Source organism: Centrocercus urophasianus, unplaced genomic scaffold (assembly GCF_019232065.1).
Source record: "Centrocercus urophasianus isolate 14NV4802_14NV808 unplaced genomic scaffold, USGS_Curo_1.0 seq_767, whole genome shotgun sequence".
NCBI lineage: Eukaryota > Metazoa > Chordata > Aves > Galliformes > Phasianidae > Centrocercus > Centrocercus urophasianus.
Genome location: NW_024885385.1, coordinates 1 through 22689, shown reverse-complemented (window position 1 = coordinate 22689; position 22689 = coordinate 1). Strand labels below are relative to the sequence as shown.

The 22689-nt window shown below is 49.0% G+C and overlaps 2 protein-coding genes and 1 non-coding gene across 3 annotated transcripts; 2 read left to right on the top strand and 1 right to left on the bottom strand.

Annotated features, from left to right (window-relative positions):
* Window positions 1–82: 82 nt before the first annotated feature.
* Window positions 83–18401, top strand: PRPF39 (pre-mRNA processing factor 39). The gene is made up of 14 exons (XM_042838343.1): window positions 83–160; window positions 3475–3840; window positions 4715–4840; window positions 5479–5597; window positions 5867–6034; window positions 8763–8928; window positions 9298–9405; window positions 11682–11846; window positions 12159–12285; window positions 12379–12647; window positions 13206–13390; window positions 14774–14848; window positions 15392–15512; window positions 16861–18401. The coding sequence occupies exons 2-14, from the start codon at window positions 3481–3483 to the stop codon at window positions 16912–16914; spliced, it is 2043 nt and encodes a 680-aa protein (XP_042694277.1). The 5' UTR covers window positions 83–160; window positions 3475–3480; the 3' UTR covers window positions 16915–18401.
* Window positions 12720–12805, top strand: LOC122171020. Its single transcript, XR_006171896.1, has one exon. It is a non-coding gene; the product is annotated as a small nucleolar RNA SNORD127 (small nucleolar RNA).
* A 357-nt stretch (window positions 18402–18758) lies between the features above and the next one.
* Window positions 18759–22686, bottom strand: LOC122171019 (peptidyl-prolyl cis-trans isomerase FKBP3-like; the record flags this gene model as incomplete). The annotated part of the gene is made up of 5 exons (XM_042838344.1): window positions 18759–18995; window positions 19805–19902; window positions 21209–21276; window positions 22322–22457; window positions 22561–22686. Coding segments are annotated over 5 exons (483 nt in total), but the record flags the coding sequence as incomplete, so codon positions are not given.
* Between the last annotated feature and the right edge of the window lie 3 nt (window positions 22687–22689).

The following is a 22689-nucleotide window of genomic DNA, read 5'->3' as shown; positions in this document are numbered from 1 at the left end:
GCGCGGCGCATGCGCGGTCTGTACGCGGCCCTCAGCGCGCGTGCGCGGCGCAGGCGCAGAAGGCGGTGCGCAGGCGCGGAACGTGGTGCGCGTGCGCGGCCCGCGCTCTTCTCTGAGGCCCGGCGCCGCGCGAGGAGGCTGCGCTGCTCGGCCCCGGGAGGTGGGTGCGGAACAGGGCCGGAGGGCGGCCGGGGGAGGCCGGGCAGGCGGTCCCGGCCGAGGCCGGGCAGCGCGCTGGGGGCCGGCGGGGCGCGCCTCCTTCGCCCGGCGGCCCGGGCCGGCCTAGTTGGGCCTAGCTCGGCCTAGCCCGGCGCGGAGCGGCCCCGCGGTGCGGATCTGTAGCGGGCGGCGGGCCGGGAGGCGCGAGGCGGGCGGGGCGCGCGGCCCTCAGCCTCGTGCTGCCGATCGCTGCGGGAACAAACGGCCGCGCGAGGGGGGAAGGCGCTTCGACCCAGCTGTGCTGAAACGGGCGCCAGGTGGCCGAGCGGCGCCGTAACCGGGCGGCTCCGCGCCTCGCGTTCCGGTGCTCGCAGCGTGCGCCCCGCCGAGCCGTAACGTGTAACGTAACGTGTAACGTTATAACGTGTAACGTGCTGTGGGAGCCGCGCGGCGCCGGGCCGGGAGTGCGGGCTGTTGACGGCCGTGCCGTGTGCGGGATGGGCCTCTGAGACCGGCTGAGAAATGGTTTGGGACCTGAGGTTATCCGGTACGGTGATCTGCCTTAGTGTGAGCCGTAACGACTCCGGGAATTAAGCTGCTCTGTTATGTGGCTGTGTGGATTTGCAGAAAGAGGTGCTTCTCTCTCTTTGTTTCCTTCTTCTCTTTTCTCTCTCCCAACCCGAGGGCATGGTTGGACTTGAAGTTGAGTACAGAAGTGGGGAACATCCATCGCATCTCAGGAAAAGTGTACACCGTAAAATTGCTGTGTTTGTAAGGGCAGCTTTATTGGGAGGAGGTTTTCACACAGAGGATGTTGATGCACTGGAACAGGTTGCCCAAGGAGGTTGTGGATGCTCTGAGACATCAGAAGGCTAACAGTTCATCATCATAGAATCCTAGATTGGCCTGGGTAGCAAAGGAGCACAGTGCTCATCCAGCTCCAACCCCTGCTGTGTGCAGGTCGCCAACCAGCAGCCCAGGCTGCCCAGAGCCACATCCAGCCTGGCCTTGAATGCCTGCAGGGATGGGGCATCCACAGCCTCCTTGGGCAACCTGTGCCAATGCCTCACCACCCTCTGGCTGAAAAACTTCCTCCTCATATCCAACCCAAACCTCCCCTGTCTCACTTTAAAACCATTCCCCTTGTCCTGTCACCATCCACCCTCACAAACAGCTGTTCCCTCCTGTTTATCTGCTCCCTTCAAGCACTGGAAGGCCACAATGAGGTCTCCATGGAGCCTTCTCTTCTCCGAGTTAAAAGAAGAACTGGTTCCCAACACAGGCAAACTGCTTGTCTTACACAGGGCATCCTCTCTGCTGGCAGGACAGCAAAGTCCTTTCCATGGTCAGGGTGTGGCTAGTGGATTTCAGTTGTCGCATAAAGATACACATTTGAGTAGTTTTCCATAAAGGAAAGACACTGTTTAATGATTTGCCTGATGATGTATCCGGTAGGGAGCTGAAATAATTCTTTCTTTTTAAGTAGCAGTTAGAAAACTTACAAAGTAGACCCACATGGACGTTTTAGAACTACTTCAGAGTCAGCTGACGTGGTGAGCTGTTCGGCAAACATCAGCTGTTAGCTCAGGCAGTGAAGATAGGGGACAGGCATGTTTCCTTTGCCAAATTTTTTTCCATTCTGTTACTGGTGGCTTAAGAATTCTGGAGATAAGAAATGGGGGTGGGACTTTTTTTTTTTTTTTTTAAAAGAATTTGTTATCTTACTCTGTAAGGAGAAGCTGGGATGGGTTTGTCATTGGGATGTGGCTTGAGCTGAGAGCCAGGCTGGGTGATTCCCCCCAGTGGCTTGCAGAGCTTGGCAGGGGCTGGAGGAGGGCAGGGCAGCGTCTGGCAGCGGGATCAAAGTGAGGAGTGGGAGGCAGGCAGAGTCTGTCCTGAGGGGCAGGAGGAGGCTGCAACCACCTGGCTTCTGTGTGACCGCACACAAGGAGCTGCTGACGTGTCTGTTGTGGCCCACTGGTGTGTATGGGTGTCTTTAATGCTCACTGAGTCTGCAGCTGATAGTAGCTCTGCTCTCTGTGAGGTTATCACCTGGGCCACTTCAGGCAGGCGGTGAGGGCGCCCTGAGCATGGTGCTGTGCTTTAACCCGGCGTGTGGCTGAGCACCACACGGCTGTTTGCTCACTGCCCTCCTCTCTCAGTGGGGAAAAAAGCCAAAGAGTTCATGGGTTGAGATAAAGCTGGTTACTAAGATAGAGAGAAGAAAAAAGCATAGCAGTTGTGACTATATATACGTGTATGAGTGATGCACAAGCAGTTGCCGTTCACCAACTGATGGCCTCCAGCGAGTGGAAGAAAGCGAGATGAGCTCTCGCCCCTCAGACTCTCCTTCCACCTGATGCCACACACTGTGCAATCTCCCTTTGGCCGTTTTAAGCCGGCTGTCCCGATTCTGTCTCCCCCCAGCAGCCCTCACTGAGAGGCTGGGATGGCCTCTGTACAGCACTGCTTAGCAACAGCTACAAGCTGTGTGACCAACATTGTTTTTGTCCGAGAATCGAAACAGATTCATTTTGGCAGAAGATGCTGATCTGTACTGAGCCGGAGAATTCTTTTTTGATGTATAAATTTTAATGGATTTCTTTACTTGGAATAAACTGACGCCACAGTCATGCATGAAAGCTGTATTTGTTCACTTTTATGCCTTGATAGCTCCTTGAGATAACGATGTGGAAAATCCACAGCGACGTGTTTGCGTCCCTGTGTTCAAATGCAGGGCTGGTGCTGGCACTGGACTGTGAGTGGGGCTGAGAGAAGCAGCTGTAGTTGGTGGAGGTTTGCGATGAGAGGAGTGCAGGGAGCATTGGTTGAAATCAGGAGACATCGGGCTCAAGTGCAACCCTCTTCCATCTGATGGTGGAAGGATCTGTTCAGACTCCTGTTTTTAGTTAAACTAGAAACCATCCTCAGGTTGTTGAGGGAAAATCCCAATTTTTTTCTGAGCTTTTTAGGCTTTTCAGAACCTTCTGCACTCGCTCTTTAGAACAAGAGAGAGATTGACATGAATTCATTGCTTTCAAGATAACAAAATGGGTGGATCTGTATGGCCACAGCTCTTTATTTTGTAGGTCAACCCAGGGATGCTTCGCATCAGCCAGAGCCAGCAGGCAGCTTTCTGCTGTCAGTAATGTCTGTTTGGAATAAGTGGTTCCCTTTAAATGGAAGCACTCACAGCTCTCACTGCCACTTCCTGAAGTACTGTGGTTGAATTAATGACTACACGGGCTGCTGTTTCACAGCCAACTTCTGCGTGAATCTTCACTGCTTGAATATGAAATCTTTTTGTTTCTGTAGGACAGCATGGAAAACTCGACTATGCAGAGCTCAGATAATACAGAGGAGGAGAAGACAACAACGGCAGCGGCTGTAAGCAGTGACGGCACTGGCAATGGTGCTGAAACAGCAGCAGAAGAGCAGAATATGGACTTCAGCACGGAAATTATGAGTGTAACTGAGATGGAACAATCACCTGATAGTTCCCCTGGCCTGAATGAAGACAACACGCAAGAAGAGGGGGAAATTCCAAATATTGGGAGTTTACAGACTACAGATATTGAGGCTGGCTTCCCTCCAGATTTTGACAAGTTCTGGAAAGTAGTAGAGGACAATCCCCAGGATTTCACAGGATGGGTCTATCTACTGCAGTACGTAGAGCAAGAGGTTAGTGTGTGCCCCTGCCTCCTTGGTCTGCCAGAAGCAACCAAAGAAAACCAAACTAGCTCCTGGATGTTCCACTAACAAAAAAAACTGTATGTCAGGCTTTGGTGTGCGCTGCTTTAAGGTGGTTGTCAAGATCATAAGATAACAGCTATTTTTGAGATGATACTGAAACAATAACTAATTTGAAAATGGGAATACTGTGGTTTATTTGTTTGTTTTCACTCTTGCAAGAATTTTGTTCCGGCTTCTAAAGGTGAAAGTATCTTTGCACTTAGTTTTTGATGGTAAACAATCGGCTGTGCACTGGAGCACAGTCAGCATTACTTAAAGACACGTTGATTGTGCTCGACTTTTGTAACACCCTTCTCAGTTTTTAATTAGACTAAGCTGTGTGTAACCTGCTGTGTGTTAGTTGGGTCCTGCTTAGCCATGTGCACCACAACAAACAGGGACCAGTATCTTTTCTCATGAGAGACAGATAACCTGTGGGGCTTCTTGCAGCAGAATATGTGAAAACAGAAGTTTATCTTGTTGCTTGTTGAGCCTGTGTAAATTCACACACACACACACACACACACACACACACACACACACACACACAGTGCATGGCTGTAATGTCCAAGTGATTCTGTCTAAGGAGGTCTCTGAACTGCAAATGAAGTGGCCAGGAAAGGTTTCTGAGGAAGCTTTGTTGTATGTTTGCCCTGTTCTTAGACTTGTCTTGGTCAGTCTTTGGGTGGGCTTAGTGCTTTAGGTGTGACTTTGGTCTGATGGCACCTGATGCCAGGACAAGACGCTAGCTACATGCTTGTTTTGTTCTTCAAACTTGGTGTTGGAAACAGTCTGTTACCTTTTGTTTTGTGCTTCTTTGCAGAACCACTTGCCAGCTGCCAGGAAAGCCTTTGACAAGTTTTTCACACACTATCCGTATTGCTATGGGTACTGGAAGAAGTATGCAGACCTGGAGAAGAGACATGACAACATCAAGCAGTCCGATGAGGTATGTAGGTAGCTGGACGAAGCTGTTGCCTCTGATCCTGTGAGCCAAATAATGACTGAGGTACCACAAGTCATTTGGCTGCCAGAACCTGCCGTGTATGGTCAGGTTTGTAGGGATTTTGTTTGCACTTGTCACTTCTGTGGCATTGTAGCTAATGTTTTCTCTCTTTGTTGGCAGGTGCGTTAAACCTCTACAGTTTGTCAAGCTTTGCAGTGCAAGCCTCTGTATTACACTGCAGCTTAACAAGTAGGGCAGGGCTTTTCTCTCACTTACATTTATTACTCATTTTCAAAAGAATATAGTTGGTTTGCTGGTCACAATTGCTCCATCTTATTGCATTTTTGGTCAGACGCTGTCAATGATGATCTAATGGGTCTGTGCCCTATGGTCAATACCCCAAAGCCTGCCCACACAACCTGGTCAGAATGCAGGGACCGCTGCGCTTTGAAGATCAAGACCTGCACGTGGAGATCAGAACATTGCCATGTTCTATCCAACCTCCACCCGAATGGTAATGGTAGATTATTTAAACAAAATTCCAGTAATTAGTATTTCTAAGGTTCACCGGATAACACAGTGTTGCCTCTCTATTAGGACACCATTAAGTATTTGAAGTACAGTTCACCTTCTCTTCATAGGTTTATCGCAGAGGGCTTCAGGCAATTCCTCTTAGTGTTGATCTTTGGATACATTATATAAACTTCTTAAAGGACACCTTGGACCCTGATGACCCTGAAGCTAACAGTACTATTCGAGGGTAAGTTGAGAGCAGAGTAAATGGTGTGAGAAGGATGTGTGTGGTTGCATTGTGCAGCCAGAGGAGTGTGAGCTGAGGGCTGGAGGAGGAGCTGCAAGTGGAAACCTTCTCAACTTCTAGAGAAACCTTCTCGATTTCATGCATCTGACACACAGAAGATAGTTTTAAGTAAGCAGTTTAAGTATGATTGCAAGTAAATGAGCATTTTTCTTAGAACTTTTCTTCCTTGCTCTATCACTGCATCCAGAAACGACTACATTTTTTTTCAGAGCCTATGAACATGCAGTTTTAGCTGCTGGGACAGATTTCCGTTCTGACAGACTGTGGGAAATGTATATAAACTGGGAGGATGAGCAGGGAAACCTGAGGGAAGTTACATCCATATATGATCGTATCCTTGGAATTCCAACACAGCTCTACAGTCATCACTTCCAAAGGTAAAGAGGAACCAAAGGTGTAGCTAATGCTGTGAATTTCTTAACTGTGTGCAAACCTACTTCTTTGCATGTGAAAATGGTCACCTGGAGCAACAGTTTAAAATAGTTCTCTTTTATTTATTCATACATATTCACTAGCTATTTTAAAGTGCCGGTGCACATTTTAGGAATATGGTTTTAGATTAGGTCTCAAATTGTTCTGCAGATTAAAAGAATGCCTTGGAATTGTCAGTCTTTGGAAAGAAAATCATAGAATGAAAGCTCTTGTAGAATGAGACCCTTTTAGAACTTAATACCTCCTGCAGTGCTCACGTGTGGCAAAACACTTTTGTAGAATCACAGAACGGCCTGGGTTGGAAGGGACCTCAAGGATCACCACGCTCCAACCCTCCTGCCACAGGCAGCATTCCCAGCCACTAGATCAAGTACCAGAACACATTGCCCAAGGCCCATCCAACCTGGCTTTGAGCATCTCCAGGAATGGGGCACCCACAGCCTCTCTGGGCAGCCTATGCCAGCTCCTCACCATCCTCTCAGTGAAAACCTCCACTGACATCTACTCTCAATCTCCCTTCTTTTAGTTTAGAACTGTTCCCCTTTGTCCTACCACTGTCTGCCCGTGTAAAAAGTTGACTTCTCTCCTGTTTATAATCTCCCTTTAAATATTGGCTGGCCACAGTGATATCTCCTCGCAGCCTTCTCTTCTGCAGGCTGAACAAACCCAGCTCCCTCTGCCTTTCCTCACAGAAGAGGTGCTCTAGCCTCTGATCATCTTAGTGGCCTCCTTTGGTTCCTCTCAAAGAGCTCCACATCCTTCCTGTACTGGGGGCCCCAGAACTGGACACAGGACTCCAGATGAGGCCTCATGAGGGCAGAGTAGAGGGGGACAATCACCTCCCTCTCCCTGCTGGCCACTTCTCTTTTGATGGAGCCTAGGATACCATTGGCCGGAGCTGCAAGAGCACACTGCTGGCTCATATTCAGGGACCCTGAGTCCTTCTCCACAGTGCTACCCTCAGTAAGGTCTTCTCACAGTCTGTATGCAGACCTGGGATTACCCCAACCCGAGAGCAAAACGTTGCACTTTGCTTTGTTGACCCTCATTGAGTTCACACGTGCCCACCTTTTGAGTTGGCCAGGATCTGGTGTGACTGGGTGACCAGTCTGGTAGATGAGGGAAGGGCTGCTGATGTCTTCCTAGACCTCAGCACAGCCTTTGGCATGATTTCTCACGGGCTGCTTCTGGGGAAACTGGCTGCCTGTGACCTGGACAGGTCTGCCCTTCTTTGGGTAAGGAACTGGCTGAGGGCCGTGCCCAGCGGGTCGCGGTGAATGGAGTGAAGTCCAGCTGTGACCCGTTTCAAGTGGTGTACCACAGGGGTCGGTACTGGGGCCCATCTTGTTTAGTATCTTTATTGATGACCTAGATGAGGGCATTGAGTGTATCCTCAGCAAGTTTGCAGATGACACCAAGCTGGGAGGTGGTGTGGATCTGCCTGAGGGCAGGGAGGCCCTGCAGAGGGATCTGGATCAGCTGGATGGCTGGGCTGAGGTTCAACAAGACCAGGTGTCTGGTCCTGCACTTTGGGCACAGCAACCCCATGCAGTGCTATGGACTTGGGGATGAGTGGCTGTGAGTGTGGAGAAGAGAAGGAGCTGGGGGTGTTGGTTGATGCTCGGCTGAACATGAGCCCTGAACAACATCATCCTGGCCTGCATTAGGAATGGCCAGCAGGAGCAGGGAGGTGAGCATCCCCTGCACTCAGCTCTGGTGAGGCCGCACCTCGAGTGCTGTGTTCAGTTTTGGGCCCCTCACTACAAGAAAGACCTTGAGGCCCTGGAGTGTGTGCAGAGAAGGGCAACGAAATGGGGAGGGGTCTGGAGCACAGGGCTGATGAGGAGCGGCTGAGGGAGCTGGGATTGTTCAGTGTGGAGAAGAGGAGCTCAGGGGAGACCTGACTGCACTCTGCAACCTCCTGAAGGGAGGCTGTGGTGGAGAGGGGTTTGGCCTCTTCTCCCGGGCAGCGAGCAGGACAAGGGGTAATGGCCACAAGTTGTATCAGAGGAGGTTTAGGTTGGACGTGAGGAAGAACTTATTCTTTCAGAGAGTGGTCAGGCACTGGAATGGCTGCCCAGGGAGGTGGTGGAGTCACCATCCCTGGCAGTGTTGAAGAGGCGTCTGGATGAGGAGCTGTGAGATGTGGGTTAGTGCTTGTAGTGATGATGATGGGAGGGCAGTTAGACTTGGTGATCTTGTAGGTCCTTTCCAACCTTGTGATTCTATGACTCTGTGATCCCTCTGGATGGCATCGCTTCCTTCTGCCACATTAACTGCACTACTGAGCGTGGTGACATCATGTTGTTTAAGCATAAGTAGAAATGCTTAGCTAAGTTACAGATAGTTGAGCTCTACATTAGTATGGAGAGATTGAGAGAACTAGAAGCCCTGGTTAAGTTATGCAGTGATCTTCCTTGTAATTTCTGCAGATCTGAGAGGTTTGTTTTCATTATTTAAGTTCGTAATTCCATTTTTCTTTGAAATGTGAAACTCGTGAACATCTGATACATAGTAGAAGGTTTGTTCTGTGTGTTTGTTTTCAGAAGTGTGTGCTCACTGGTGCTCCAGATCAATGAGGTGATTCAGAACCTGACAGGATTTACTGTGCTCTGATGGTTTGTGTAAGCATAAAATGCCAAATTAGCGATGATGTGTTCTGACTACTTGTAGGTTTAAAGACCATGTCCAGAACAACTTGCCTCGAGACCTGCTGACTTCTGAGCAGTTTATCCAGCTGCGCAGAGAGCTGGCATCTGTGAATGGCCACGCAGGGGGCGACGCGTCGGCTGGCGACGACCTGCCCTCGGGTACCGAGGACATCACTGACCCTGCCAAGGTACATATGCAGAGAGTTTCTGTCGGGATCTCTTCCCTTACTCTTGCATATCACTGCTCCTTGCCTCATGCTGTAGACAGACAGCTTTTGTCTGTAGAGCATGCTCTAACAGCACTTCCGTAGGTGTCAAAGAAATGGAGCTCATCTTTAAGATAAGACCAAAACTTCACGTAGAAAACCTTTAGTTGGGTTGCACTAAGAACCAAGGCATCATCGGGGTAATACTCCTCCCTCCCCCAAGCTGTGTTGTGCAGCATTTAATGCATCCGTGCTACTTTTGATTTATGCATAGTTCTGTTGTCTTAAAGTGTGTTTACAAAGCTGATGCAGCGTCTCCTTGTGTTACATTTCTGAACAATTGTGTTTTAGCTAATCACTGAAATAGAGAACATGAGGCACAGAATCATTGAGATTCATCAGGAAATGTTCAATCACAATGAACATGAAGTCAGTAAGAGGTGGACATTTGAAGAAGGGGTAAGTTTGTTTTTGCTTCGTAAGGCGGCACGCGAGAGTTCTGAGCGTAAGACTGGGAACTCAGAGCTTGAGTAACAGTGAGGCCTTCAGTTTAAGCTCTTGTGGGACTTTGAGTAAAGATCTCGCTTCACGTCTTGCTCTTCTTGTCACAAGCAGCTTGTGGGGCCGGCTCTGTCACCTGAGGTTGAAAAGGCCTTTAAGCAGCATTTGCAGAGGCAGGCTCGTGTGGCGCTGAGCCGCTCCGTGCACACAGGTGCTGTGCAGTGCTGTGGTGCTGCGGTGCTGCCTGCCTGAGGGGAGAGCTGGGCTCCGTGGTCCTCACAGGTCCCTTCCCACCTTCCAGCTGGGTGGTGCTGTAATTCAGCCCTGCTTTGTGCGTGCACTGTTACACAGTAATTGGAATTGCTGTCTTCTGCCTTCGTCCATTTGAAAGGAAGGCATGTCCTAAAAGAAAAAACAGATTTTGGTTTGCCTGTGTATTTTCGGATTATATTCTTGCATCTAAAATCATTTAGCTTTTGTTTTCCAGAAGTAACCGTCATTAACATGCTGCTCCCATGTGTGACATGTTGAAAGTAGTTAATTAAAGTAATAATTCGATCACAGCAAGTAGAAAACACTTTCTGTGTAGAGTTAAGTTGAACTCCTTTAGGCAAAGTAGCCTGAGGCTTTCAGTTCTGGGTGTTTTCTGGTGAGCTGGTACTGTGTTGCAACACTGAAAGGAGGAACAAAGAGCACATTGTGCCCAAGAATTGCGGGTGGGATGGTCGGAGATTCCTTAATGGCCTGCATGATCTCAGAGCTGTTTCTGTCTTCCTTGCTGTGCTTTGGTAAAGTGGGCAAGGTGCTGTACAAGCCAAGGGAACTCAGACCTGTGGTTCCGTGGCCCATCCTAGCAGGCAGCTGCAGTGAATGGAAGCACAGCTTGGAGGGCTGTCACCAGTTAGAGGTGCTGCAGGATCTCCTTTGTGCCAGGTGTCTGTCCTGGAGGGAGCAGAGATACAGAGATACAGAGAGCTTCTCAAGAGGAAGTGAGGCTCAGGTGTGCTGTTAGGTAGCACAGAATGGTGGTGAATGGAGCTGTCACTGGCTCAGGTTTAGCTACAGTTCCCGCAGCTTCTGAGAATGCTCTAAGTGTGGATGTGCCATGGAAAATGTATTGGAAACAGGTTATTCTGTAACAGTCCTGGCCAGAATCTCTACCTGCTCTACCAAGAGAGCATCTGCTGTGTAGACACTAACACTTTGGATCTATGGAGTGTGTAATGTGACCTTAAATGTGTCTTCACAACAGAGATGGGGAAGAAGTGCAGCAGATGTCAGGGAGTGGTAGAGGCCTCACAGCCCTGTGTTACTTTTAGTTTTTAGCAGCAACAATGTATGTGGATTTATCACCACAACAAACTACCAGGGCTCAGGGTAGGATTCAGTGAGGATCACAGAGAGATGATGGGCTTTAAATTCGGAGTGGCCTTAAGGGATTGAATATTCCTCCTTAATTGTGATAACACTTGTAATAACGCAACACTTGAGTGAATGAGTGTATAGTGAGGTGGAGCTGCAGTATGGGCAATAAATAATCAACTAAAATTAAATGTGAAGAGAAAGAAAGGACATCTTAGTTTAGAGCAGTGTTTATACTTCCTGTGCTGAGCTCAGTCCAGCCCAGCTCTTGCTGGCAGCAGTGCCAGTGCAGTCACAGGATCAGGATGGTGTAGGTTGGGGGGGACCTTAAGGATTGTCATGGAGCTGCAGCCACAGGTCAGGCTGCCCAGGATCCCATCCAGCCTGGCCTAGCAGTCTCACTACTTATGGAGTCATCAGCTTACTTTAAACATTTGATATGGAATTCAAATCAATGCTGTCTTTCCTTGCCATGATCCTCAACCAGATGTGGAAGTTGACCTGTAGGATGTTTATTAGTGCAGTGGTGAGTGTTTGGACAGTATGTTTGTGCACAGTAACTGTTGCTTATAACGTTGCTGTTAGATTGCAGTGGAAGGGTTTGCAGGGTTGTTATGTTTGTTGCCTTCTTCAGATGCTGTGTACGTCTGCACTCAGAAAGCTTTCAGGGTAAACCAAGCTCTAGACTAACATGTAGCCATCAGCCATGTTTCTCAGTTAAGTGGGATCACCCCACTTGACTTGAATAGGTGATAAGGTACCATTTTGAAGTCCTGCTATAAAATGCCATTACTTGAATGGTGTGTGGTTGGTTTTTAACCGGCTTGCCTGTGTGCTTGTTAGTCTTACCTCACGTCCTGTGGTTGTTGCAGATAAAGAGGCCTTACTTCCACGTGAAACCTCTGGAGAAAGCTCAGCTAAAAAACTGGAAAGAGTACTTAGAATTTGAGATAGAAAATGGGACGCATGAACGAGTTGTGGTCCTCTTTGAGAGATGTGTTATTTCATGTGCCCTCTATGAGGACTTCTGGATCAAGGTAAGGGAGGTGGTTGGCCACTGTTCCCATGGCATACGCTGACCTGGTGACTAACCTTTTGTACTCTTGTCGAACGTTGTTCATATATAACTATATCTGTTGCATTAGGAGATGGTCTGCTTGCAACCAGATTTGACTGCTGCATATGCCAACTTCGTTGCCTCTCTACGTCCTTCCTTACAGAAACTAGTCTAGTGGTTCAATAAAGGTGCTGAATGGGTTTAAACAAAAGAATTTTATCCTTCTGTCCTGTACTTAAAGGCAAACGTAAGCTGTAAAATTATTCAATCTCTGCTCTGTTTTCAACTATAGTATGCCAAATACATGGAGAATCATAGTATTGAAGGAGTGAGGCATGTCTACAGCAGGGCTTGCACAATACACCTTCCTAAGAAACCGATGGTTCACATGCTGTGGGCTGCCTTTGAGGAACAGCAGGGTAAGAGCAGGGTTGGCTTCTCCTGGGAGCGGTTCTGCTGGAAGGAAGCAGCTGGAAGTGTCATATTTTAAAGCGTCTCCCCTGGTGTTTTAGGCAACATCGATGAGGCGAGGAGAATCCTGAAGACCTTTGAGGAGTGCATTCTAGGCCTGGCCATGGTTCGCTTGCGCAGAGTGAGCTTGGAGCGCAGGCACGGGAACATGGAAGAAGCCGAGCGCCTGCTGGAAGAAGCTGTTAGGAATGCCAAGTCAGTTAGTGAATCCTCGTTCTATGCCATCAAATTAGCTCGGCACCTCTTCAAAGTGCAGAAAAATCTTCCAAAGGCAAGAAAAGTGCTGTCAGATGCCATAGAAATCGACAAAGTATGTGTTCTTTCCTTGCTGTACTAAAAACAAAAACAAACCGGTCTTTTTTTTTCCCCATTTCTTAAAATATGGCAACAATGATGACAGGTACTGTAACTGTATGTGATGTTTCGTTACTGCGTGGAGACACCAGTCCCTCTAAACTGATGTTGCCATATTTGCAGTTTGCAGTTGTAACTCTTTAGTGGGAAGTGGGGTTTGCTTCATTTTGCCTTTTAGGAGTAGTAACCGTGATGGAAGTGTTCCCGTCTCGAGGCAAATCAAATTGGTCACGTAGGCATTGCTCCTGGATTGCTTTGTGTAACTGCTGCAGCCCTGCTAGCTCCACACAGCACCTGTTTTTGGGGTGTTGGATCACTTTGATCCTTTTGTGCACCAAACCAGGTCAAGGATGACCAGTATGAAAACAAAATGCTGATGTTGGCTGCTCTGATGTATCCTCGTGCTGTTATGGAATGTGTTCAGTAGATACACAGTCTGTTAAATACCTGATGCAGCAGGTTGACAAGTTCTGATCTTATTCCTTTTTTCTTCTTTTTTCTTTTTTTTGTACAGGAAAATACAAAGCTGTACCTCAACTTGCTTGAAATGGAGTACTGTGGTGATCTCACACAAAACGAAGAAAACATTCTGAGCTGTTTTGATAAAGCTGTTAATGGCTCTTTGTCTATAAAAATGAGGGTTACGTTTTCACAGCGGAAAGTGGAATTTCTTGAAGATTTTGGTTCTGATGTAAACAAGTAAGATACAGTGTGTGCATTGGCCAAATTAAGGTCACGGAGTGCCTGTGAAAGTGGCAGGGCAGGGATGGCTTAGTGCACCCATAAAGCTGTTTATTTCCACCACAGCTCTTTCTGGAGGTACGGCTGCTTTTCCACACTGAAGTCCTATTTTGAAGTAGGAATCTCTGCTCTGAAAATCAGCCCTTTTTTCTGCAGTCCCTCAGGATGCCTCACAGTGAGCTCTCGCCACCCGTAACTTCCTGCTGTAGTTTTCCTCCCCTAAGATCTCTGAAGGAGGATGCTTCCCAAAGAGTTCTGTGGCTGCTACATGCACTGCTGTGCCCTGTGAGCAGCTGCTTGAGATCCCAAAACTGCAGTGTTGGTTTTTTCCTTCCCCTGCACTTGGAAGTGTTAGCAGTGCCATACGCTTCCATGGCAGAATCATGTAAGAGTGCAGCTTTTACTGAAACACTAGATAAGCTTTATGTGTCTTGATTCTCTATTGTAAAATAAGCTCTTGTTTTTATTTACATTTTGCAGCTAAGTAACTGGGCAAGATGAAGCAGGAGTTAATCTTTCTGCTGTGTGCTTTTAGCAATAGCTGTCCTCAACTTGTGCTGGCTCTGAGTGCTGTGGCTCACGTGGCAGCTGGGTGCTGCAGCTTTCAGGTCTGAAGCAGACCAAACAAAGGGAAGTGTAAAGCTTGCAAACAGTATTGCAGGAGGAAGAATAAGAGCAAGAAACGTTTTTCTCAGGAGCAGTACTGGCAGATGATGCATTTTGCATTTGGTGCCTTGTGAACTGTAGCATGATCAGCTGCAATGATAGTCAGTGAGTTTGAATTAGGAAAGGAAGTGCAACTTCTGCTCAGCAGCACGCAGTCATCCTTAAAGCAGCAGTGGCACAGCTCAGGTGGGCTGCAGCACATTACTTGTCCTTCCCTGGTGGAGGAAGGCCCTTATGTTTTCTGCTGCAGGTTTCATTCTGTATAACACTGATGGCCAGTATTTAAAGACAAGTCCAGTCCTGAGCATCAGTGCAGGGTGGTGCAGCAGCACCAAGGTGACGTGACGCCGTTGCTGGAAGGAGCAGCACGTTTTGGAAACCTCTGTGAAGTTTGGCTGTAAAAGAACTGCAGGCAGTGCAAGGAGTTCAGCAAGTTGGGGATTTGTCAGCTAACAGTTCTGAGAAAACACTTGCTGTGCTTTATGGAATCTCCCTTCAAATTAAGATGTGGAATTTGTTTGCTTTGTTTTTCCTTGGCTTTTCAATCTGTTGTAGGTCACTGGGGTAGAATGTTGTAGTATTTCTGCATTTTGAAGTAGACGTTTTAAAACGATTGCTTGTGCTTAAAATGTTAGCATGGTGAGCAAAGCACTTTGTGTTTCTTTTTTCCTTCAGGCTTTTGGATGCATATGATGAGCACCAAGCACTTCTGAAGGAGCAGGATACTTTAAAGAGGAGAGCAGAGAACGGGTGGGTAGCCTGATGTGTAAGCTAACTGGGTGGATGATGTACTGCCCCGACGTATTGTCTGATGCAGAAATACTGCAGGGAGCAGCCTCTGAGGCTGGTGGTTTGGGGTTGGTTTTTATTTTTTTTTGCTACTTTGTGGAATAAATATATTTGTCTTTAAAACTGACTGCAAGAACAAAATGGCTGCTTTCTCGCTTAAAAGCGTACCCTAGGGCTGCACTGAGGGTTTAAATCCTGGGAGATTTCCTCTGTAAGTGATTACAAGTTAGATTTAGTTCCACTAAAACTAAAGAATGCTGGTAAAAGTAACCAAAGCTCCAAGTAGGGGCATGGAGTTGATGTCTCAGTTGGAGCACCAGCATGATTTAAACAGCAGGCTGTTCTGAGGCAGCGTACATCACTGTCCTCCTCAGAACCTTGCTGCATTATCCCGTTAAACAGGATGCTGAATTTGGAAATGCTGCTCACTCCTGTCTGTGGCAGCATTTCTCACTGGCGTGCACAACGTAAGGCAGCCTTCACAGGCATGTGCTGACTTTGCAGATCGGAGGAGCCAGATGAGAAGAAAATGCTCACAGACGAGCAAACCATGGCATCAGCACAGATGATGGATGGAGACATGCAGGTCAATCAGGCAGCATACAACTATAATGCCTGGTATCAGGTGAGGGTTGTTTTTTCTTCCTGCTGCACACGTTTGGATGTATGCAAGCTGTTGTTTTCCTGGGGAGTTCTCTTTACCTGTGGCCAAGTGTCAGTCGTTAAGGAAAGGCTGGAATAAAGCCTCATCTTGCTTTTGTTGCTCTTTATCCTGTAAGTGTAAAATAATTCTCTGTAGCGTGGGGCAGATAACAGCTTGGTGACTCTTCAGATGAAGGGAAGCACAGCAGCACCTAAGGAGAGTTTTCATCATTAACTTCTCTAGCTGGTGCTTCCTGGAACACCTCTGTGTGTGCTCTGCCCCAGTACCTAAAGTGTGTGAGATCAGAGGCTGTTCCTGCATGGCATTTTATCCCCTGTAGGGACACAGGAACGTAATAAGCTTGGTTTCCTCTTGTTGCTGGGCCTGTGGTGCAGCACCTCCAGTGCATGCTCTGCTTGCTTCTACACTAACAGCTCGTTTTGTGTCTTGGCCAAGGGGAGGATTACAAAGTCAGAGCATCGAAACTTGCCCTGTCTGTATGAGGTTAATCCTGACGTTGGATAGTGCTGCTCCTCGTCAGCAGGGATGGGCATCACGTGCTGTGGGCTTGGAGTGCATGGCCTTGTTCTGAGTAGCAGAGGGGCAGCTGAAACGTTTGCTCAAGCAGTGCAATGGAAACTTGTTTTTAGCTGCACGGAGCCCACCAAGCCAATGAGAGCAGTGTTCCCAGATACACAGGCAGCTGTGTAACTTGTTCTAGAACTGTCTGTGTTTTAAGGACAAATGTTCACTCCAAAGCCAGGTGGAGAAAGTTGTGTCAGCTGTGCAGTGCGAGGAAACCAGTCTGTGCTGGGTTAAGGGGAGAAGCCCTGTTGGCAGTCAGAGCCACGGGGGGAGCAGACCTGTGCCCTTCCTTGGTGAAGGTCTCTGCGCTGTTGTTGAAGTGCCGAGTCCATCCCTGAGTGCTTGTATTTCAAATCACCTGGAGGAGATCAGACAGGAGCCCTCTCTGAGCTGATGGACAAAAACATCCCAGGCAACAGTATCTGCCTTGCTCTGTTATTGTAACTGAAGCACAGCTGCTCTTGTAAGGCGGTTCAGAGTTGACAGGCCTTGCACTGCAGGGAACGGCTGCAGCTGTTCCACCCTTTGTATTACTGAGATTCAGGAGCACGCAGAGCTCCAAGCAGAAGGTGTTGTGGATGTGACACAGAGCAACTGACACCTGTGTGGCTGCAGGGGCTGCTGTGATCAGAGCAGCTGATAGGACGAAATGCTGAAGCCCTGTGTGCCTTTCTGGAAAGAAGTGCATCAGCCTAAAGCAACAAGGCATTCTGACTTATTTATCTCTTGTCTTTTTCTGTTCTAGTACAATTACCAGAACGCATGGAATTATGGACAGTATTATTCTCCTTCAACTTGATCAGAAGAGCGAGTGAAGTTCACTGTGCAGTATCAACAAAGAGTAAAATATATTTTTCTAAATTAGGGTTGTGAAAGAACTGTTGTAATACCTGCTTTTTGGTCTTTTGCATGTAAAATGAGCTGATGTTCACAGGGTATGTGTGAAGCAAGAATTGTGTGCTGGTAACTGATAAAATTGGTATCTGTACAATTCTAGTTTACCATAAATGCATTTTTTTTAATTCCCTGCACTAACTTATGGAGCTGTCTGAAGCATTTTGTTCAGTCTCGTATTGATCCCTGCAGAGGGCTGACCCTGGCTGCCCACCAAGCTGTTCCCTCATTTCTCCTCAGCCCACATGGAGAAAGTGTGATTTCCCAACAGAGCCCCACCACCTCGTGTGCTGAGGTCTCAAGGACAGGAGATTGCTCACCCCTAACCACCGTGGGCAGAACAGACTCAGCGTGTGGAAGATGAATTCGTAACAGAGCGGGGCAGTGAGAACTAAAAGCAAACGAGAACACTTTCCTGCCGCTCCCCTTCTTCCCAGCTTCAACGTCTGCCTCAATTCTTGTATCTAAGCCGTAGGATTTCCTCCTCTGCTCCTCCTTCCCCTGCTCTTCCCAGCCCCAGGGTGGCCCCTTCCCTTGCCTTGCCTTCAGGAGCTCCTCCCACGTGGCCGCAGGCATCGATCCAGGACCTCATCTGGGCCGCAGCCCTCCTGCACGGGGGTGGGCCGCTCTCCCTGGGCTGCAGCAGCTCCGCGTGGTCCCTGCGTGCTGAGGCACAGCACCTCCTGCCCCCTGCTGACCTGGGGGCTGCTGCCCACTTTCTCCCCCCTCGCACAGCTGCTCTGCAGTGTGTTTGAAGCCTTTCTTCAGTGCAGGCTCAGCAGTGCAGGTGGTGCAGCTTGCCGACTGCGCCTTGGATGGAGGCGGTGCTTGGGGCGACCCTGCAGGCACCATCCTGCCCCACAGGCCCAATGCGGCGCTGTGGATCTAAGCAGTAAACCTTCCTGTTTTAAAGCAAGCAGTTCTTACGTCTGTCAGCCCCAGAGGCTGCCCCGGGAGAGGAGCAGCTCTTTGCCCTGTTCTGCTCTCCTTCCCAACCAAAACTTCACCCATTTCCATGGTGCGATGCTGTTCTGCCCCGGTGAGCAAATCCCAGATTGCTTTGTTGTAGGCTCGTGGCTGAACCTCTTCAGATGGAGGTGGCAGCCTCTGAAAGCTGTGATGTGTATTTTCTATTCCACGTGGGGGGGTCAAAAATTAAAATGCAGTGCAAAATGATGTTGCATTCTTTTTTTAAGAAGCACAAACTGTGTTTGGGATGATTTTTGTATCTAGAGTTTTTCATGTACACAATGTGAGCAAACTTTTTTCATTTTGATCAAAGTGATCATTCTCATTTTCGTAATAAAAGCAAGGAATTCAGCAGTTCTTGGAGCTTTCTTGGATGTCCTCATTCACACTGAGAATAAATACCAGTTTTGTTCAAAAAACAAAGATTGAGTGCTGTAGTTATAGTACAGAAACACCTCAAACTCGAGGCGGGTCGACATCAGCCCTAACAGTTTGGAATGCATTTAAAGGAGAAGTTTCCCACCTCTAACCAACAGTGCTGAGTGCTGCAGCAGCTGCACTGTGATGAAGTCTGGAGAGAAAGGCAGTGCTGAGGATTTGAGCTCAGGGTCGAAATGAAGGCATTTCAGTTATGGGTCAGCACTGAAGGGACACTGAGGTTGGCAGGGACACTGGCAGTTCAGAGGGGGCTGCTTCTATGGTAACTTTGTGCATTTGAGCTTTGTGCATTTCCCCCCTAGAGCAAGAGAAGGTGGGAGGCAAGCAGACACAAAAGAACAGTTGCGTGTATAAACAATGTTTTCTTTAGTGGTGTGTTACTGTACAGCAGTTGGGGGGAGCAAATCTGATTTCAATACAAGGCCACAGTTGTAGTTATATCCTGAAGTTACGAGAGCAGAACTGCAGCTGTCAGAAGCTTTCTTGCTCAAATGCATTCCCAGCAGCAAAGACAAACCTTCATTTCACTCAATATCCACCAATTCCACTTCAAAGAAAAGTTTTGCATTTGGTGGAATTCTGTTGGCACAAGTTAAGGAAACTGAGCGAGGCGGTTATTAGCTCGTGGGGCTGAGCAATGGTTCAGCACCTGTTCTGCTCAGTGTCTGTTTCACATTTCCTGGCCTGTGTTAACATCCTGACTTCAGTGTGGAACCACAGCTGCTGCTCAACGCCAGCGGTCGCGAGACATTCAGTAGCAGGGCTGCAGGCGAGCTGCTACTAAAACATGCTTTCATTACTGCGATTCCACCTGAAGAGCTGAGTTTTACCTTCACTGCTGGAGTGTTGTCTCCCCTTGTGGGCAAACTGCCTCATTTCGAGATACGCTGCCGTAAATTTGCTCGGACAACACTTCCAGCTACCAGACGTAAGGTTAAAACAGGAGAGCAATCCCTTCCTAATAAGCAGCAGGAAGAGGTGGTAAAAAATCAACAGGACACTCATTCAGCTGTGATTTCAGCCGTATCCAGAGCTGCTGCTCTGCAAGCTCCAACACTACAGCAGCAGCTTCTTCCAGCTACACTGGCTGTTATCTGTGCTTTTGCTGCATTCAGAAGGAGCTGGAGAAAAAAAAGGTAGAAAACAATGACAAACCTTTGCTGCATGCTGGAGTGCAGCAACATGGACAGAAGGTTTTCTTCCAAACAAGTGAGCAGTCGGATCCAGCACTTCGTGACACTTATTTATATCCCCCGGTGCTCTGAGCCTGCTCTAAGCAGCAAGTGAACACTTTGCCCTGCGTCCCTGCCTGCAAAGCACATCCTTCTGCCAAGCTGCATTCCCAGGGCACTTAAAATAGCAGTGAGTTATTGATTGTGAAAGGATACTTAGCATCCGGCTGCCCTTTCTTGCCATACGCCCACTCAGGTTCAATTTCCAGCTGAGCCTTCTCTCCTTTACTCATAGTTAAGAGAGCTTCATCCCACTACAGACAGACCAAAACAAAAGAAAACACAACAAGTCTTAAAGCACCACCAACAAAAAAGCGCGCTGATCTGCTTCTCACCTCGTTTCCACAAAGCTCGGTGTGATAAAACAACTTCTTCCAGCATTTCACCCCCCCAGTGCACGCTGTAAGGCACCTCCTCATTCCTTCCATCTGAGGAAGCATTTACCCACAGCTGCTGTTGGCACCAACCCAATCTGCACCGGCCTGGGCCGTCCAGCACAGCTCAGCCCCACAGATCCATGTAGCAAACGTGCTGCTGAATCAAAGAAGTGAACATGCCTGCTTCAAGGGAACTATGCACGGCCTCAGAACACGTTTTGGAGCTGAACACCGCATGTACAGCACTGAGAGGTTTTGTCTTCTGCTCCGTCTCCACCTCTCAATCTCCCCACTGTCCTGACCACGGATCAGTGCTCATTGAGGTCTGCTCTTAAATGCCAACTTTACATCAATCCTCGTCCTTCTTTGAGACTGCCCTACCAAAGCCAGCAATCATTTGAGCACCACATCAGCATCACAACAAACAGCTGCTCCTCGTGGCCTGTAACCAATGAAGGGCCCTCTGTGCCACAGGAGCATCAAACCCAGTGACTAAAGAACACCCCGCTACTTCTGCAGTGCTGGCCACGTGCCCGAGGCTGCTTCCCCTCCCCAGTTCCACCCAGCAAGGCTGCCTTTCTGCAGAGCAGCTGCACGGAAGGTCACACATATGAACAGATACAAAGTCAGGTCAGCATCAGATCCCTCCTGTATCCTTATCTGCCACAAACAGCCAACTTCAGCACAGGCTCAGCGCTGCTCCGCTCTGTGCTGGAATCTCCCCCACACAGCCGAGCACACCAGTACCTGCGGGCTGAAGATTTAAGCAAGCTGGTGGATCTGCAGAACAGTTCACAGCATCAATAGCACAACTCTGCACAAGACAGCAACCAGAATTTGGAGGCTCAGCACACAAAGCAGCACTGAGGCAAACAGAAAAGATGCTGACAAAAGCCCATCTCCTGGTTGCTCAGAGCACACAGCACTGCGGCAGCTGAGCCTGGGAACCCGATCATCTCTGTGCTGCAGTGCTGTGCACACAGCAAGGGGCTGCGCTCCCCCCGCACCGCTGCAGGTGGATGGATGCACCGGAACGGACCAACAGCACGTCCTGCTGACAGCAGAGCTTTCCCCTTTTCACCTCAGCAGGGAACAAACCAGCTCCAACTCTGCACTGCAGCCATGTAACTGAAGGCTGAAAACTCTTTGGGTCCCGAGGGAATCGGCACTGATTTGTACTTACGCCTCTGATAACTTTTCCTATGCCGACTTTGAAACTTAAAGGTTTGGCTGCTTTCTTCTTCTTTGAACCTGAAAGACAGTTTTACATTTATGTGCTTTAACATCACACGCTGAACTTTATCTGGAATTACTGCTGAGATCATGCTTTAAATAAATACCCATCCTTCTTGTATCACCTCTAGGAACTATCAGATTTTTAAGAGAAAATTCAGTGTTGTGCACTAAAAACACCATTAAATGTTCAGGTTGCACGCTGACACACATCTTCCACATACCGACCCACTGAACCTAAGAGAGTCAGTTCTGAATTATTAGATTCGATGGCACATCTCATAAAAGTGCTACTGAAACAGCAGAGCCAGCAGGGAACTGATTCCGCTGTGAATGCTGCAGAAGTGTTTGAAAGCAAGCAGTGAATCACTGGCAGTGTCTGAGCTCCTCGCAGTGCTGGGAGCACTGCTGGAAGGGCTCCTGGCTCTTCGGTGTCCCCCACCTGAATTCTCCGATTGGGGTTGGAACCAAATGATCTTTAAAGGTGCCTTCCAACCCCCCCATTCCATGAGTGTGCATTATCAGCACACGTCTGTGCTCTGATGCCCCGTCCATCCCTGGAGGTGTTCAAGGCCAGGTTGGATGGGGCCCTGGGCAGCCTGGGCTGCTGTGAAATGTGGAGGTTGGTGGCCCTGCGTGGCACAGGGGGGTTGGAGCTTCGTGATCCTTGAGGTCCCTTCCAACCCGGGCCGTTCTGTGCTTCTGGTGTTCTAGAGGAGACTGCTTCAGAGCTCTGCTGCTCCAGTGCTCCCACAGTGCAGGTTTTCTTACACAAGCACACCAATTAGTGTCTCATCAGAGAAGCTAACCACGCTGCCCTGTTCCACAGATAGGAAAGCTCTCCATTCAGACCCCATCCTTCACCCCAAGCAGCTGCAGCACTGCTGGAAGCGCTGCACTCAGTGCCAGCTGTGGCTGCGGGGACAGCAGAGGGGCAGGAAGCAGCCATGTCACACTGCAGCCCACAGTAACGCCCAGCACCCACACAGCCCAGCTCAGTTCCTTCCACGAAGGCAGGCACAAAGGCTCACAGGGCGCACGCACAGCACACACGCAGCCTTACTGGTCTGGATGTTGGTGTCGAAGACGGTTCCGTCCTGCAGCTTCCCGGTGTACCAGCAGTGCACGGTGTCTCCTTTCTTTGGGAAGTTGGTTTTGTCGCCCTTCTTTAAGATGGATTTGACATACTTCGGCGGCCCCTGATCGCAGAACGGTTCCGATGGCAGCGCTCCGCCTCCCCCCCCTCGCCCGCCCCCCATTTGCGGGCACGGCGTGCGGCTCCCCGGCCGCGGCCTCACCGACCTCCTCCGCGGGCTCCTCGGCCTTCGCCGCTTTCTCCTTCTCCTTCTCCGCCTTGCCGGGCTTCGCTTTCTCCGCCGCCGGCTCGGCTCCGTCCGTGCCCTTGAAGCGCTGAGAGCCGCGGGGCCGCAG

What these genes read in the sequence shown, in the direction of transcription:
- PRPF39 (XM_042838343.1), top strand. Translation starts at nt 3,481, where the DNA reads ATGGAAAACTCGACTATGCAGAGCTCAGATAATACAGAGGAGGAGAAG. An exon ending in ACATCACTGACCCTGCCAAG is followed by an intron (nt 8,929 to 9,297) that starts GTACATATGCAG and finishes ATTGTGTTTTAG; the next exon opens with CTAATCACTGAAATAGAGAA. An exon ending in ATGCCATAGAAATCGACAAA is followed by an intron (nt 12,648 to 13,205) that starts GTATGTGTTCTT and finishes TTTTTTGTACAG; the next exon opens with GAAAATACAAAGCTGTACCT.